The sequence below is a fragment of the Lissotriton vulgaris genome, chromosome 2_1 (genome assembly GCF_964263255.1).
Source record: "Lissotriton vulgaris chromosome 2_1, aLisVul1.2, whole genome shotgun sequence".
Classification (NCBI taxonomy): Eukaryota; Metazoa; Chordata; class Amphibia; order Caudata; family Salamandridae; genus Lissotriton; species Lissotriton vulgaris.
In genome coordinates this window covers 632,444,698-632,459,742 of record NC_141687.1, presented here as the reverse complement: position 1 = coordinate 632,459,742, position 15,045 = coordinate 632,444,698, and the positions used below count along the sequence as shown (strand labels likewise).

Below are 15,045 nucleotides of genomic sequence, written 5' to 3'. Positions count from 1 at the left end.
CAATCTCTGGTACTGTCAAGACTGCACTATGGGTACGCAGTCCTAACTGGAATTCCTAAAGCGCATCTGGCACCGATCAAAACAACATTACATGCGGCAGCCAGAATGATCACCGGCATCAAAAAATCGGATCACATCTCCCCCGCACTTAAAGAACTCAAATGGCTTCCAGTAGAAATGCGAAGTAACTTCAGAACAGGCTGCCTAACCCACAAAGCCCTACATACAGGTAAACCCAAATACCTGGCAAAAAAACTCAAAAAGGCAGGTCAAGCCAGAAATCTGAGAAGCTTTAACTCCCTCTTACTCATCCCACCTAAAACTAGAAAGAAAAGAACAGCGGATTGCTCGTTCACTGGAAACGCCCCAAAAATGTGGAATTCCATCCATCCGCACATCAGAACCATACCCCCCTTTTTGGAATTCAAAGGTCAACTCAAATCCTTATACCTTACCCGTTCCCTTGGATGTGGACAATACGGGACAGACGGCAAGCATTGAGCTATATGATCCCTAAGAACCTTGAAACCAAAGAAGCTCTACATGACAATTATGTCGCTCTATACTATTTCATTCTTTTATTGTACATCGCTCACTTGTCATGTTTCTGTTGATTATATACTAGGCTCCAACTGTAAAGCGCTCTGATACCTTTGGGTCTTGACAGCGCTATAGAAAACTTCTAAAATAAATAAATAAAATAAATATAGCCCTGATCGCCATTGTTTCCTACTAGTATTCTGACCTGGCACTCTCAACTTTCTTCCTGTTTCCCACACCTCAAAACATTTGCAAATGTGGCTGTACCCTACTACTCCTCTTACCTACACTGAACATCTCGCACATCCCACTGTCATCATTCATACTTCTGCCTTGTGAATACCGCCTTCTCTTGGGCCGTCCTGACCACACTGTCACCTCAGGCCTAGGCATTTGAGCAGCGCAATTTCTTCCAGTTCACTGGCTTTGAATCCCACATTGTCCTTTTCTGTCTTTTAGGCCTGAGGCACCACTCCCCATCTCTCCTGCTTTTTTCTTCCTTCCACTCAGGGCATATCTGACATACTCCCAACTCAGTCTCCTCTAACCCCAGCTTTCACCCTACCATCTATCCATCGCCCACTCTCCTTCTGCCCCTCTCCCTCTTCTCACCTACCTCACCACATACACTAAACCCCACTTCCTGTGCCCACTGCACAGGTCTATTTAACCCTTTCCCCTGCCTCTACTCCCCTTAATCCATCAGATCCACCCCTCCCTCATCCCATTGCCTGCCCTCATCCTAGTAGCACAACGATACTTATATCCTCAGCTTACATAGTCCTGCTTCCTCTTCTCCTCCACTCCTCTTTCATTTCTAATAACAACATAGACCCTACACAACATGTATTGACCAAGCTGCACACGTTCGCCTTGCAATTTGTATTTATATAGCGCTTACCACCTCTGAAGAGGCGTTGAAGCACTTGGACTTCTGTGTCTGAAAAACCCATTTGCGGGTATCAGGCAACTCTCAATCACAGAACTGCTTCCCGGAAGACTCGTCATCCAGGTCCGGTTGCACCACTGAAAGTCTGCTGAGTGGGCACAAGGCACCTTTAGGACCCGCTCCCAAAGTCATTTGGCAGAGCTGATATTCAATTCGCTCTGCACCGCGCCAGCTGGCATTTCTCGACACAGTGATACTCTTGCTCTGATTCAGAAGTTCCAGGAGGCTATGACGCACCTGTTTGTGCTACTGACCTCCTCTGGAGCACCTTTGGGCCCCATGGGTTGAGAGGTCTCCCAGCTGGGGCCACGCAGACCGTACCTCCTTCTTTTCCTGTTGAACCCTGTGGGTCCGTTCTCTGATCCGTGCTGACGCCAGCACTGTTGCTTTTCCCAGCACCGGGGCCCAGGCTGTGATCCATCAACGCCTATGCCAACTTCATTGGAGTCGATGCTCCAACCATCGTTCTGTCTAACGCTGAGTTAGCGCTATGCTGACCTCGTCTGGGGCCGAATTTGATGCCACTTGCCCCTCTCTAATAATTCGGACACTATTCCCCTGTCTCCGGGTAGGGCATTTATGATACCAGAGATGGCATAGCTCTGGCATATCATGACGACAGCTGACATAATGAGCTTAAGGAAGCAACCATTTAGACATCTCTCCTGACTTGGTCTTGATTTCTTGCCCAGGCCGGTCACTGCAGAAACTGCGTCGCTTGCTATGTTGGTCCATAGGGCTGCTGACATTCTTGACCTCCAACTTCCAACACAAAACGTCAAAATAAATTTGGTGACTGAAGGTTTGTCCCCAAAGCAAACCCCCGCAGAACCTCGTCTTATTTTAATGAGGCATTGGCTAACCGCCAAATTGCCTGCCATCATGCTCCGAGGATCCAGACTTTCCTACCCAATATCCTTTTCCGGGAGGCTTCCTCAGGCAAAGTTAATACCAATGCATTCCCTTCTGCCCTACCAGGATAGGGAATCCGAGCGTCTTGACACTTTTGGGTGTAGAGTTGTCATATCCAATAGTCTTGCCCTACAATATTGAATACTGCCTGTCTGAGGAGCAGATTCCCCCATGCGCTGTGGGACAAGTCCTTCCTATTGTGTCTGAGAAAGCTTGTGCTATCCACAACTGCATCTTTGGGATTACAGACTTCTTTGGCTCAGCTAGTGCGACCAGTGTTGCCACCCGATAACATGAGTGGATGCGCTCCACTGGCTTTTCAGGTAATGCCCAATCCACCCTTATGGACATGCCCTTTGACGGGTCCCGCTTCTTAGAGGACAAGGCAGATTCGTCATTGGCGTGCATCAAGGACAGCAGAACTAAAGCTCTCTCCCTCAAATTGTCTACTGCTCTTCCTTTGCAGTTTATCCCCTTACACTGTTTTGGCAGGGAGGTCCCATTTTCACCAGCAGATGCCCCCCGTCAAACTGTCTTCAAATTCCTTTTGTGGCCACGGTTGAGTACCGCATAGGTCACAAGGACAGCAGGGGCAGCACATGGCCCAGTCCACCAGCTCCCACACCCCCAACCTGTTTGATGTGTCCTCTGTGACACATAGGCACCCTATTGGCAGCAGAATCCACCCCTTCTTGCCAGAGTGGTAGGCCATCAATTTAGATGAGTGGGTGTTGCAGATTGTTCAGCAGGGTTATGGACTTTCATTTCTGGAACTGTAGAAAATAGAAACCTTCCCAGGGGTCCCACTGATACTTGGTCCTTTTAACCCAACAAAGAAGAAATTGGCACAGAAGCTGAAATATAAAAATAATAAATTTATTCACCTCAGATGAGGGAGACTACGTCCCACAGAAGCCTTAGCAACTGAATGAGGCAGTCTAAAGAGTACAGAAAACTGGGACCTTATATATGTTTAGGGTTACATAGTTCGCATAAGACCAAGGGGCAGGCCTGGCTCATGTAAGCATGCAAAATGACTAATATGGGCATGCAAGATCTGCTTGCTCAACAAAGTCGGAGGAGCTAACCGTTGCTAATTCTGGTGAACACATCCTGACATTTACAGACTAGAAACAGTTGCAAGGACAGCTGCAAGCTCAACTGATCATGTGCGAAGGTGGAAGATGCTAACTATAGTTTGTTTCTAGGCAGATTACAAGAGCAGTCAACACTGAGGGAGGACAGAGCATGTGGCGAGCATGTGGCAGCACATGGCAAACAAGATGGCTGCCAGAAATACAAAATGGCTTTCAGCTCATGCTAACAAACCCCTGCAATATTTAACAGATAGTCCTTTTAGCATGAGCTAAAGACATTCCTATGATCCATTAGGAACATAGAAAATATTTGCACATTAATTTTCATAAATTTGTCAATATCGTAATTCATTGCTAGGTGGGCATTTTCCATTCTAAACATTTCATTAAGCGGGTATATATAAAGTATAAGCAGGAATACAAAGGGAACAAAGCATCGGGTCATAATTAACATTCAGATAGCAAGAGAAAGTAATGACCACTATTACAAATAGAATTATAATTTTTCTAGTCCTAAGCAAAAGTAAATGCTAAAACCATCCAGTAAACATTTTCAGGGCTACTTGTCCATTTTCCTTTTATGAGCGCTAGAACATCAATCGTATCCGGGACCAGGAGGACCACACAGGGCCATAAGAATTAGAACGAAGAGCTGCAAAGGGCTACTCCTCCTAAAAAATGGGACGACTAAAGGGGATACATTATTGACAAAAAAAGAAGTCCTTGGGGAAATTGAAGCCGCTGTACAACCAAGCCAGAGGAGAGTCGTCTCCATGTGTCCGTTTGAGCCTCACAGGCAGGCTCAAGAATCACAGCCCAGTTTCAAGGAAAAAAAGTCTCTTCTTTCAGGAAAGGGCAGTCACCCACCAGGCAAATGCTCTTAGCGATCCTGTCCAGTCTCCCAGGCAGTGCACCAGTTTTCTTCACTTCAATCTAACAGGCACCAGAGACACAGCACCTGTACCCTAATCTCAAGTCCTTCCCTAACTCCTGTATTGCTCTGCTGGCGCACTGCTCGTTCGTTGGGGCCATACATTACATCCAATGTGCTCGGGTATCTCATGACCAACAAACAAAGGAGCAAACTTGCATTCTCCGGTATCTCTTGACCAACAAACAAAGGAGCAAACTTGCATTCACTTTAGGACCAGGATTCAGAGGCCTGATGCTAGGATCTCTGAAGCAACCCTTGTTTCAAAAGGGGTCACCTCAAGCAAAACCTCCTCGCCATTCTGGTCAGTCTGTGACTCTCAGCTGGGCATGATCCACGATATCTCCTTTCTGATTAGTGACCCCGTCTTTCGCCCAAGACAGTGGCAGGGGTACACAATTAATTTCAGGGCTTCTGCCTTCACTGAGTTCCTAGTTGCTAGCAATGCCTGTGCTGGTTACCTTCACTTTGGCTTCAAGCTGGACTGGTGCTGACGCTGAATCCCCAGGCTGAATCTGATATCCGGGACCCTCTGGCAATGGTTGTAAGGCAGCAAATATCTATTGGTGGACATAACAAAAGGTCTTTAGACAAGGCACAGAAACAGTCTATCAACATAGAGGATAGTGTCAGAATACTTCCTAGTCTTGGGACGCCCCATATATTAGCAAGGCACCCAAGAACCACTTCCATCTATCTATGTGAGAGTAAAAAAAACAACAGACTGGCAAGTATTGGCAAGTATAAAAGGAACTCTTTGGTGAACTGACAAGATTAATACATCACCCAATCCCAAGCAGCCAAGGAAGTCTGTATTCATTTTCTAAATTGTGAGGAAAAGAGAAAAACAACACAGACATACCCTAAATCCTTACATTGGTGCATTCCTGTGTGCTAATCTGAAATCCCTAAAAAAAAAGGAAATGTTCTACACTTTTGCTCATAAACTTTACATTACTTGTACAGGACTGCAGACACTTCCCAGTATGACTCATGGAGAATCAACTGTCCTTTTTACACCAGGAAGTGCAGGCTCTTTTGACCCAAGGAGCCATAGAGAGGGTGTAGGTCGTAGTCGTTATTCCTGCTACTTCCTGGTGCCAAAAAGGACAAAGGACACCATCCTATACTAGACCTTCGCTATCTCAATGCCTTCCAGAGGAAAGACGCATTGAATATGCTCAGGTCTTATGTGCCATCGATCCTGGAGACAGGATTGTGACACTGGACCTGCAGGACACTTATTTTCTCATTCACATCCTGCAGGCCCACAGGTATTCACTGCGGTTCATGGTGGGTCAGGAGCATTTCAAGTTTGCTGTGCTCCCACCCTTGGGTATTTATGAAAGTAATGGCGGTGGTTGCAGTTCATCTGTTGAGGTCGGGGGTCACAGAGTTCCCCAACCTTGACGTCTAGCTGATGAAGGTAGGCTCATCCCAGGCAATTGTCAACCACCTCGAGGATAGGGCAAGCCTACTCACATGGCTGAGGTTCACTATAAACATGCCAAAGTCACACCTGACTCCTTCACAGACACTCCTTTTCATTGAAGCCATTCTGGGCAGAGACAGAGACATTCTTCTTTAGTACCGAAGCTCAGTGAGGTTGACTCTGAGGCTGCTGGGCCTGATGGCCTCCTACATTCTGCTGGTCACGACTGCAGATGGCATATGGGGCCTCTCCAATGGAATCTGCAGTCCTAGTGGCAGCCACATCAAGGGGACCTCTCCTCACCTGTTCAGGTTTCAGAGGAGGCTGCACAAGACTTGCAGTGGTGGCTACAGGAGCATGTTTTGGTCATTGGCGGACTGTTCTCCATAGCCCAGCCAGAGATGACAGTGGTGACCAATGCCTCACTTCTGGTGGGTGACGGTTATCTGAGAGAGGTATCAGAGGCCTCTGAAAGAGGATCAGCTTCATGCCAAAGCAGTTGGAGTTACGAGACATCCATTTGGCATTGAAAGCCTTCCTTCTGTATATTCAGTAAAGGCTGGTTCAGGTGCTCAGACAACATCAAAGCCATGTGGTACTGAAACCAGCATGGCAGGGTGAGTCATGGACCCTGTGACATGAGGCCCTGGCTTCTGGACGAAGCTGGAGCTGCAGGCATTTTTTCCTGTTAGTACAGCACCTGGTGGGATCCTTGAAGTGCCAGGTTGGATAAATTCACCCTGCAACGCCTAGCATATCACGGTAGTTACATCCAGAGGTGGCACCAAATCTCTTCAGTGAATGGGGACAACTGTGGCTTGATCTGTAAGCCACCACTGAGAATGTGCAATGTCTATCCTTTGGCCTTTCCGAAGCAGCTGTCACTCGGAGACACGTTCCTCGTAGAGTGGAACTCAGGACTCTTGTACTTGTTTCCGCTGTTACCACCCATGCCCCTCATTCTGAACAAGATCAGGAAAGAGCAGGCCCTGAGCCATTCTGATGGCCCCAGACTGCGCAAGGATAGTTTGATATCCCAAACTCCTGAACATCTGCCCCATCTTATCTTGCCCTTGCTGTAAATTTACCTGCACTCCTTCATACAAGAAACTACAGAGGCAGAATACAGCCACTCAGCCCTATTCCATTCAACAATTATCTTCAGGGAGTAGAATAGAAAAAACACGACCCAATGAGTTCACCTTTTTTTATCTTAATTATAGATCCCTATCCAGACATAAAGAGGATATCTTTGATCTTCATAATTCCTAGCCTCAGCTGGATGCTATTTTCCTCACAGAAACATGGCTACACAAACGTTTCGGTCCTGATATTGCTATGGCCTTACCGGCAACTTACACTATTGTCAGGAAAGATCGAGGAGATAAAATTGGTGGCGGTATCGCAGTTATCTTCAAAAAAGACTGTGTGTAAATGGGAGACTTTACACTGCTAAGGCTGTGAAGCAGGCTTCTTTAGAATAATCTTTAATCCTCCGTTCACACTGACCGGCTTCCTGGTATATCGCCCTCCGAGTGCAGCAGGGCCATGGGCAGCACGCTTTCCTGATATCATTGTCCCTTTTTTACTTAACGCAGCCAATTTTACTATCGTTGGGGATCTTAATATTCATTTTAATGATCCTACATGTAAGATCGGCTCCAGCCTGATTTCTGACCTAGAAGCCATGAATATACTACTTCATAATTCGGGGCCTACGCACAGGGGTGGCCACATGCTGCACCCCATATTTTCAAACTTACCCAATATGCACAGCCAAAAGCTCTGCCTTTTTTCTGGCCCAACCATTTTTTAGTTAATTTCAAGCTGGTGCTTGACTCACTGACTGATAATTCGGTCACTTCCACACCTAAAGCTAGGAGCAGAAACTGGAAGAAATTAGATATGGACTCTTTTAATCAACACTTGGAGAGCAATATTCCTAATTTGTCCCCCATTAAAATCTCGGACACAGCCACCATCCAAACTTGGCTAATGACATCTGTGAATACCTGCCTTTCTTCTCATTGAAGAAATTAAATAATCACCGCCCTCCAGCCCCTTGGTTTACCGAAAAACTCAAAATTGAAAAAACTAAATGTAAGGCGTTAGAGAGATGTTGGAGGAAGGACTATGCCTCAGAATCCAACAGTGCTATAAAACCGCAAAGAGAGTATACAACTCTATGTAAAACTGCGCAAGCGGAATACGTGAACAAATCTATCTTATCGGTGCAAAACAATGCAAAAGTTCTATTTAAGCTAGTTGGGGATCTCTTAGGAGCATCTTGCCAACCGATATGCCTGCTACGTGATGAGACGAACTTCGAAATTGTGGCTGAGTTCTTTATCAAAAAGGTAGTAAAGATCCATGCAGAACTTAAGTCGTCCACTATTAAAAAAGAACAGCACTCAACAAACTTATTCCCCACTTGTGACTGCATCAGCCAAGTCGGGATCTCTGATTCAGCATTCACTAGTAAAATTGATAACTGGCAACCCTTGGACCCTTCTTCTTTTAGTTCCATTTTAAATAGTCTTAAATCAGGCTCCCCTACTGATCCGTTTCCAGTCAATATTTTTCAGAAACTTAATGTCTCCTCATTAAGTATCATTATAGATCTACCTAATACTTCACTAAGAGAAGCAACTTTACCTGCAGAATGGAAGCATGCAATGGGTCTTCCTCTTTTGAAGAAACCAAATGCGGATCCGACTGGACCCTCCAACTTCCACCCAATTTCCCTACTCCCTGTTTTTTCAAAAATCCTTGAAAAACATGTGAATCAACAGCTAACACGATTCGTGGAATCTAATAACATCCTCCACGGATCCCAATCTGGCTTTAGAGCCAGCCATTCTACTGAGTCAACTCTTTTAGGAGTTACCAAAACTATACGCCTGCTTTTGGATAAAGGGGAAACAGTGGCACTCATTCTACTTGATTTGAGTGCCGCCTTTGATACAATATCTCATTCTACCCTTCTTAAAGCACTCCAGGCTATGGGAATCGTGGGATCAGCTCTTGTGTGGATCAAGAATCTTCTCACCAACAGGACTTTTCAGGTCTTCTCTCCATCGGCTTGCTCCTGGACCTATGCATCTCCTCATGGAGTGCCTCAGGGATCTATACTTAGCCCCATGCTATTTAATCTTTACGTTAGCCCTTTAGCTTCCATTGTGGAAGAGGCTTGGTTGTCAATCTTCTCGTACGCAGATGACACCCAGCTTCTCTTTTCTCTATCCGCCAAAGATAAACCCAGTATTTCCTCCCTACAGCTAGGGCTGTATAAAATCGCTAACTGGATGCGCACCAACTGGTTAAAGCTAAACAGAGGAAAGATAGAGGTTCTGATCATGGGGAGGGAGAAAGAACTCTGGGGCTCGCACCACTGGCCACCTGGAATGGGTGAACTTCCCAAACCGGTACAGACGGTACGCAATTTGGGCGTAATGATTGATGATCAGCTGACGATGAAGCAGCAAGTAGCAAAGACCACTTCTATTTGCTTTATGATCCTCAAATGGCTCCGCAAGATATTATGGATGCTGCCCGAATCTTCGCAGAGAACAGTCATCCAGGCCCTAATCATGTCAAGGCTGGACTATGGCAATGTCCTTTATCTAGGAGCTAATAGGGAGTTAATACGCAAACTGCAGGTGGTGCAGAACTCTGCAGCCAGGCTAATTTGCCAGGTACAGAAAACTTTTTCAGTCACAGGCATTTTGTGTGATCTTCACTGGCTCAAGATTGAACAACGGACGAAATGTAAGGCTTTATGCTATATTCATAAAATCAAGTTAGGTACTGCTCCCCACTATCTATGCTCTCTAGCTCAGTCTTATCTTCCTTCACGTCTACTTCGTTCCGCGTCCCAAGCCAACTTCATAGTCCCTAGATTCAGACTCTCACGCATTGGTGGACGTTCTTTTCCGTACCTGGCCCCTGATCTGTGGAACTCTCTACCTTCCCTACTTCGCCACGAAATTTGCCAAACAATGTTTCGTAAAGGCCTCAAGACCTGGCTTTTCAATCAGTAACTAGATTGTCCGTTTCTGCCTGCTTTCTGTCCTGTGTGCCAGGAAAGCTCCGGGTACCTGCGCGCCTTATAAATTTAATATAATAATAATAATCTGTCCTCCGATCAGGCTACCTCTTCGGGAGGACCGCCTGTCGCAACAGCAGGCCTGGGTTCTGCACTTGAGCCTACGCTCCCTCCACCTTCATGTTTGGAGATTGAGCGGCAGCAGTTGAGTGATTTTACCTTCCCTTCTGAGGACGTGGAAGTTATTTTGGCAGCTAGTTGTCCCACCAAATCTGTATGTGCCTGCCATTGGAACGTGTTTGTGGCCTATTGTGTGACCAAACAGTTCAACCCACTTTATGCCAACTTGTCTGTGTGGTTTTTTTTTTTACATCTTCCCGAGGTCGTGGATGCTATTTTGGCAGCCAGGCATCCCTCTAACAAATCTGAATATGCCAGCCTTTGGGACAAGTTTGTGGCCTGGCACACAACCAAACAGGAAGACACACTTCATGCCAAATTGTTTGAGGTTTTGTTGTTTGTGTTATCTTAGGCTCTGCAAGCTCTTGCTTTGCTATCTGTCAGCTATTTCAGCTTTATTATGATTGCCTGATCAGCCTTCCTTGTTTAACTCTCTAGTTGGCAAGCATTTTCTTAAAGGGCTTCAATATTGTTTTTCTTGACCTTTGCCTGTCGCACACCCAAACAGGTAGACCCACTTCATGCTAAATTGTCTGAGGTTTTGTTGGTGTTGTCTTAGGTTCTGCAAGATCTTGCTTTGGGCGTAGCTAACAGCTTTCATGCCCCAGTGAAGCTTGAATTTGGTTTTGACCTTCATGTGTTCCCTGTTTGAACCCATGCATAGCTGTTGTCTCAGTGGCTATAACATTGGCCTGGAGGGTATGCAAGATTCAGGCTCACTCCATATGCTGCCTTCTATCCGAACAAGTTGGTATTCCAGACCTGTGCATTCTTCTTACTGAAGGCTGTGACACCTTTTCACATTAGTCATACCATCACCCTACTGATGTTCTTCGGTTCACCTACCCTTCTAAAGAGGAGAAGTGTTTAAATCGCCTGGACCCCAAAAGGGCTCGGAGTTTCTTTATTGATCAGACAAAACACCACAGGTTAGACAATCAAATCTTCAAGTTTGTGAAGAAAGGCAGAGCGGTGCAGAAACGGACCATGTCCCACTGGATCATGCTCTGCATTACGAGCTGCTACACTTTAGTTAAGAAACAGGCTCCTGAGGTCTTGTGTGCTCATTCAACCAGAACCAAAGCTGCTGCTTCTACTGCATTAGCAAACAAAGTGCCTGTCCTCAACATTTGCCAGGCTGTCACATGGGCATCCCTCCATACGTTCACAAAGCACTACTGTCTGGACAACCAGCTCCAGCGCAACAGGCTGTTCAGTCCTGCATGACTTTTTGTTTTGAGCCCGTTCACTAATCCACCACCCGGGAGATAAATCTATTGTATCTATTTTAGGGTGGGGAATCTGTGGTTAGATATCTCTAGCAGAAGAACAAGTCCTTTACCTTTGGTAACACCTTTTCTGGATAGAGATTCTTTCTAATTACAGATTCTTCACTGACCTGTCCATCCTTCCCTCTCTGTGAACTAGACCCTTTCGCCTAAAAAAGATCCTACTTTAGGTACCTGCACACTGAACAAGACGAATGTAGTTTTGACTGCATGCCTGCACGAAAGCAACAAATGTCAGCACACAAGGGTGGCGCCTTCATAGGCCCATGCATGTCACATCTGGTTTGAACGATGATGATGCCAAGCTGCAGGTGCCATAGTCCAGCACGCAGGCTTCTGCTTCAAAGTTTTTTTGGGATCCAGTCTGACACTTGGGAAATATTCTAAGGTGAGGAGTATAGTGTTAGATAGAGTCTGTACCAGAAAAGGTGGTATTGAAGGTAAGTAATTTTTTCATCTAATAAATTCATTGGATTCTAATGAGGGATAATGTTTTACCCATTCTGCACAGAAATTGTTTCACTGATTGTGTAATTTAATTCACTTCTTTTATTGCTCTTCATCTTACTATTTTGTATTGTTAGGTAGCTAAAAAGATGTACGCCATGGGCTGCTACGAGATTTCGCTCGGTGACACCATTGGTGTAGGGACTCCTGGCGGCATGCAGGAGATGCTCGAAGCAGTCCTGCATGAGGTGCCGGTGGGGGCGCTCGCTGTTCACTGCCATGATACCTATGGACAGGCTCTTGCCAACATCCTCATTGCCTTACAGGTAACCAAAGATGATTCTGATGCCTTCAAATGCTCCAAGCCTCATTGCAAAGAGTAGTGTTGTATTGCACTTCATGTTTGACTTGGGTCAAGGCGGTGCTTTCCAATCCCTTTTCTGAGGACAACAGAAGAATAAAAGTACTCTTATTTCTTTGAGGGACTCGCCCATCATACATCAAGGCAGGATTATCGTTTACATGCTGTCACTGTTTTGCGAGTATGGTAGCAGAACCTATACTTTAGAATTCACACCCTCTTGTGCAAAGGTATTTGCTCATGTAGCCATTTAGAGTCCTTTTAAGCAGACACTAAGACAGCTTGACGAGAATGACATTACTAATAACTGGGAATACCAGGGAGTATACAAGTCAACCAAGGTAGTGCTATTTAAACTCCTCTTCTGATCATCACATCTGTAAAATATATACAAAAATCACTCAAATCCATTTTTGTGATGCACAACAGTACAAAGCGGACTGCTGAACGAGAAGGGTGTAATATTTAAAAAAAGAACAATTTTGTCGCACTTGACGCCGAAGACAGTAGGTTTCAAGTCCGAGCAGGCAGCCTCAGAAGTGTGACAGCACGTGGTCATAGTAAGATGTCAAAAGCGTTTAGAGGGGGTGAATGGTGTGGACAGGAGGTGTAGGAGAGGCTCATTCGCTGGGATCAGTTGCGGGTGATAGGGGTCAGAAGCGCTACGGTTCACATTATTACTTTTAGGGCTGGATGTTTGTGGTTACTTTGTTGTGGGTACTTAACCCTCTTTCCGGCGACCACGGTTTTGTGTGAGTTCTCCTTCTTGGGTAGCCTCCGGAAAACCAGTCTTGAATAGACCATCCTCATGGTGACATCCTAGGAAACATCATGCAGCACAACAGACTTTTCCATTTTCTTCCAAACCTTTACTTTCCCTCAACCAGGGTAATGGTTCCTCTCTAACAGATCCCTAAATTGCACTATGTAATCTAGTGAATGTGGAGCCTCATCAACTCTGGGGTTTCTGCCACCTGCCTTCTTTGACTGACTTTGTAAATGTGGTTGTTCTGTTGCCTTGCTAGAGGGAAGTCATGGCAGAGATGTGTGTTGGCGTCTAAACTTTGTTTGACATCTTAAAGCTCCAGCAGGTGGGTTCCTTGGTTGCTGGACCAGCTCATGATAGCTAGAAGAAGGAAACCTTAAGCTGCTGAGACCATTAGCCAAATTGTGTGCAATCTCATTATAGAGTGGTAAAGGAACGGTCAGATCTTGCAGGGCTCTATGGTAGTCTTTGGCAGAGGGAGGAAAGGTGGCAGTTGTAGTACAATCCAAACATGCAGTAAGCTCCTGTGAGCCTATAGAATTAAGCACATGGACAGGCTTTGCACTGAGACTGCAGGCAATGGCTCTTGAGGGCTGGCTGCCTGAATGTCCCCATGAGAATAGGTACACAGACTGCACCAGATCTCCTGGTGCCCTTAAGTACCTTCAGAGGCTTGGACACTGTATGAACCACAGAGAGAGACCAAGAGCTCATCTCCTGCCACGCTGTTGGTGCCTCTACTGGCACACGCTGCCTTCCTTTGGAGGGGGATAGACCTTGGAGGCATGATCGGTGATTTTAACAACTCTACTGGCAAAAGGTCTGGTGAGATAAGTTAGTTTGGTAGAGCATTTTGACAATGATTAAAAATGTAACACTTTGCACACCCTGCATAGCATTTTTTCATAGTGACCTGATCATTATTGGCAATTTTCAGAGATAGTGCAACATTTTTCTTGCTTACTGCACTGTAGTGCCTTTATCACTTTGTATATCACACACATTGCATTCTGCATACACATTTTCAAATTAAAGCTCTACAAAAGATATTTAGGTGTACTGCTTAAACTCCCAGGTCCAAGTTCAAGATGAATAATAGTTCACCGAGTATTATGCTTTAAACTTCAGAACTCGCCTCAGAACTTCGGGCCAAATGTACGAAGCACTGATCGCAATCTGAAACTAGTATTTGTGTTACCAGTGTGGTATTTTGTGAACCAAATGATGTACTAATAGGTCAGTTTCCAAAAAAATACAGAATCGTAGTGGGTCGCAATTCAACCTACCACATGAATATTAATGAGATAGATCACAAATTGCAACCCACTATGATTGCCAGACTCCACATGGATGGTGACCTTCTGGGGTCAGCAGAGCACCACATCCATGATTGCTTTTTCATAAAGCAATAATAATTTGTGGGGTTTTTAAACATAGCCTGTTTTCCTTAAGGGAAAACAGGCTGCGGAAAAAAAATGTTTTACAAACATTTTTTAATACTAGGCAATGGTCCATCGGGCACCATTCACAAAAGGAAAGGGATTGTCTTGCGTATGCCATACCACTACCTTTCAGTAGTCCCGAATTTCAGTTGCAAAACATTAATACATACCATTCCAAATAGGTATTTAGACGGGATGCCCTAAACACGCCCCTTCCAAATAGGGATTATGCCTGTAGTCTCAAACTCGATTGTGATTCGGTAACATGTTACTAAATCACAATGCGTGTATCATACATACCAAAAGACCTTTTTGCGGTCGCTAATGTCCAGAGTATGCGAATCTGACCTTTTACAATCGCAAATCGCCTTCATTTATCTGGCCCTTGGCCTCAAATTATCATGAAACATTAATGACTAAATGTTAGTAAATGACTACCCCCCCTGGCCTCAGCACCATGACTACATCCCCTAGCCTGAGCACCATGGGTTGCAGTGCCTAGCACCGTTTGCTTAAAGATTATTTTTTTACAATTGTTTTTAAAGAGATCTTCCAAAAGTCTGAATTTATTTTAACATCAAATGATTACCATTGAAGGATGCATAGATAATTACATGTTGACATACTTATGTCGTCCTACTGACAAGTGTAGTT

At 45.2% G+C, this 15,045-nt stretch overlaps 1 protein-coding gene across 1 annotated transcript in view; it reads left to right on the top strand.

Annotated features, from left to right (window-relative positions):
• HMGCL (3-hydroxy-3-methylglutaryl-CoA lyase) overlaps positions 1 to 15,045 on the top strand; it is a 197,469-nt gene that overhangs the window by 170,192 nt on the left and 12,232 nt on the right. The window contains exon 7 of the mRNA XM_086955802.1: positions 11,960 to 12,148. Coding sequence (XP_086811928.1) covers positions 11,960 to 12,148 — 189 coding nt within the window. The remainder of the gene's footprint in view (positions 1 to 11,959; positions 12,149 to 15,045) is intronic.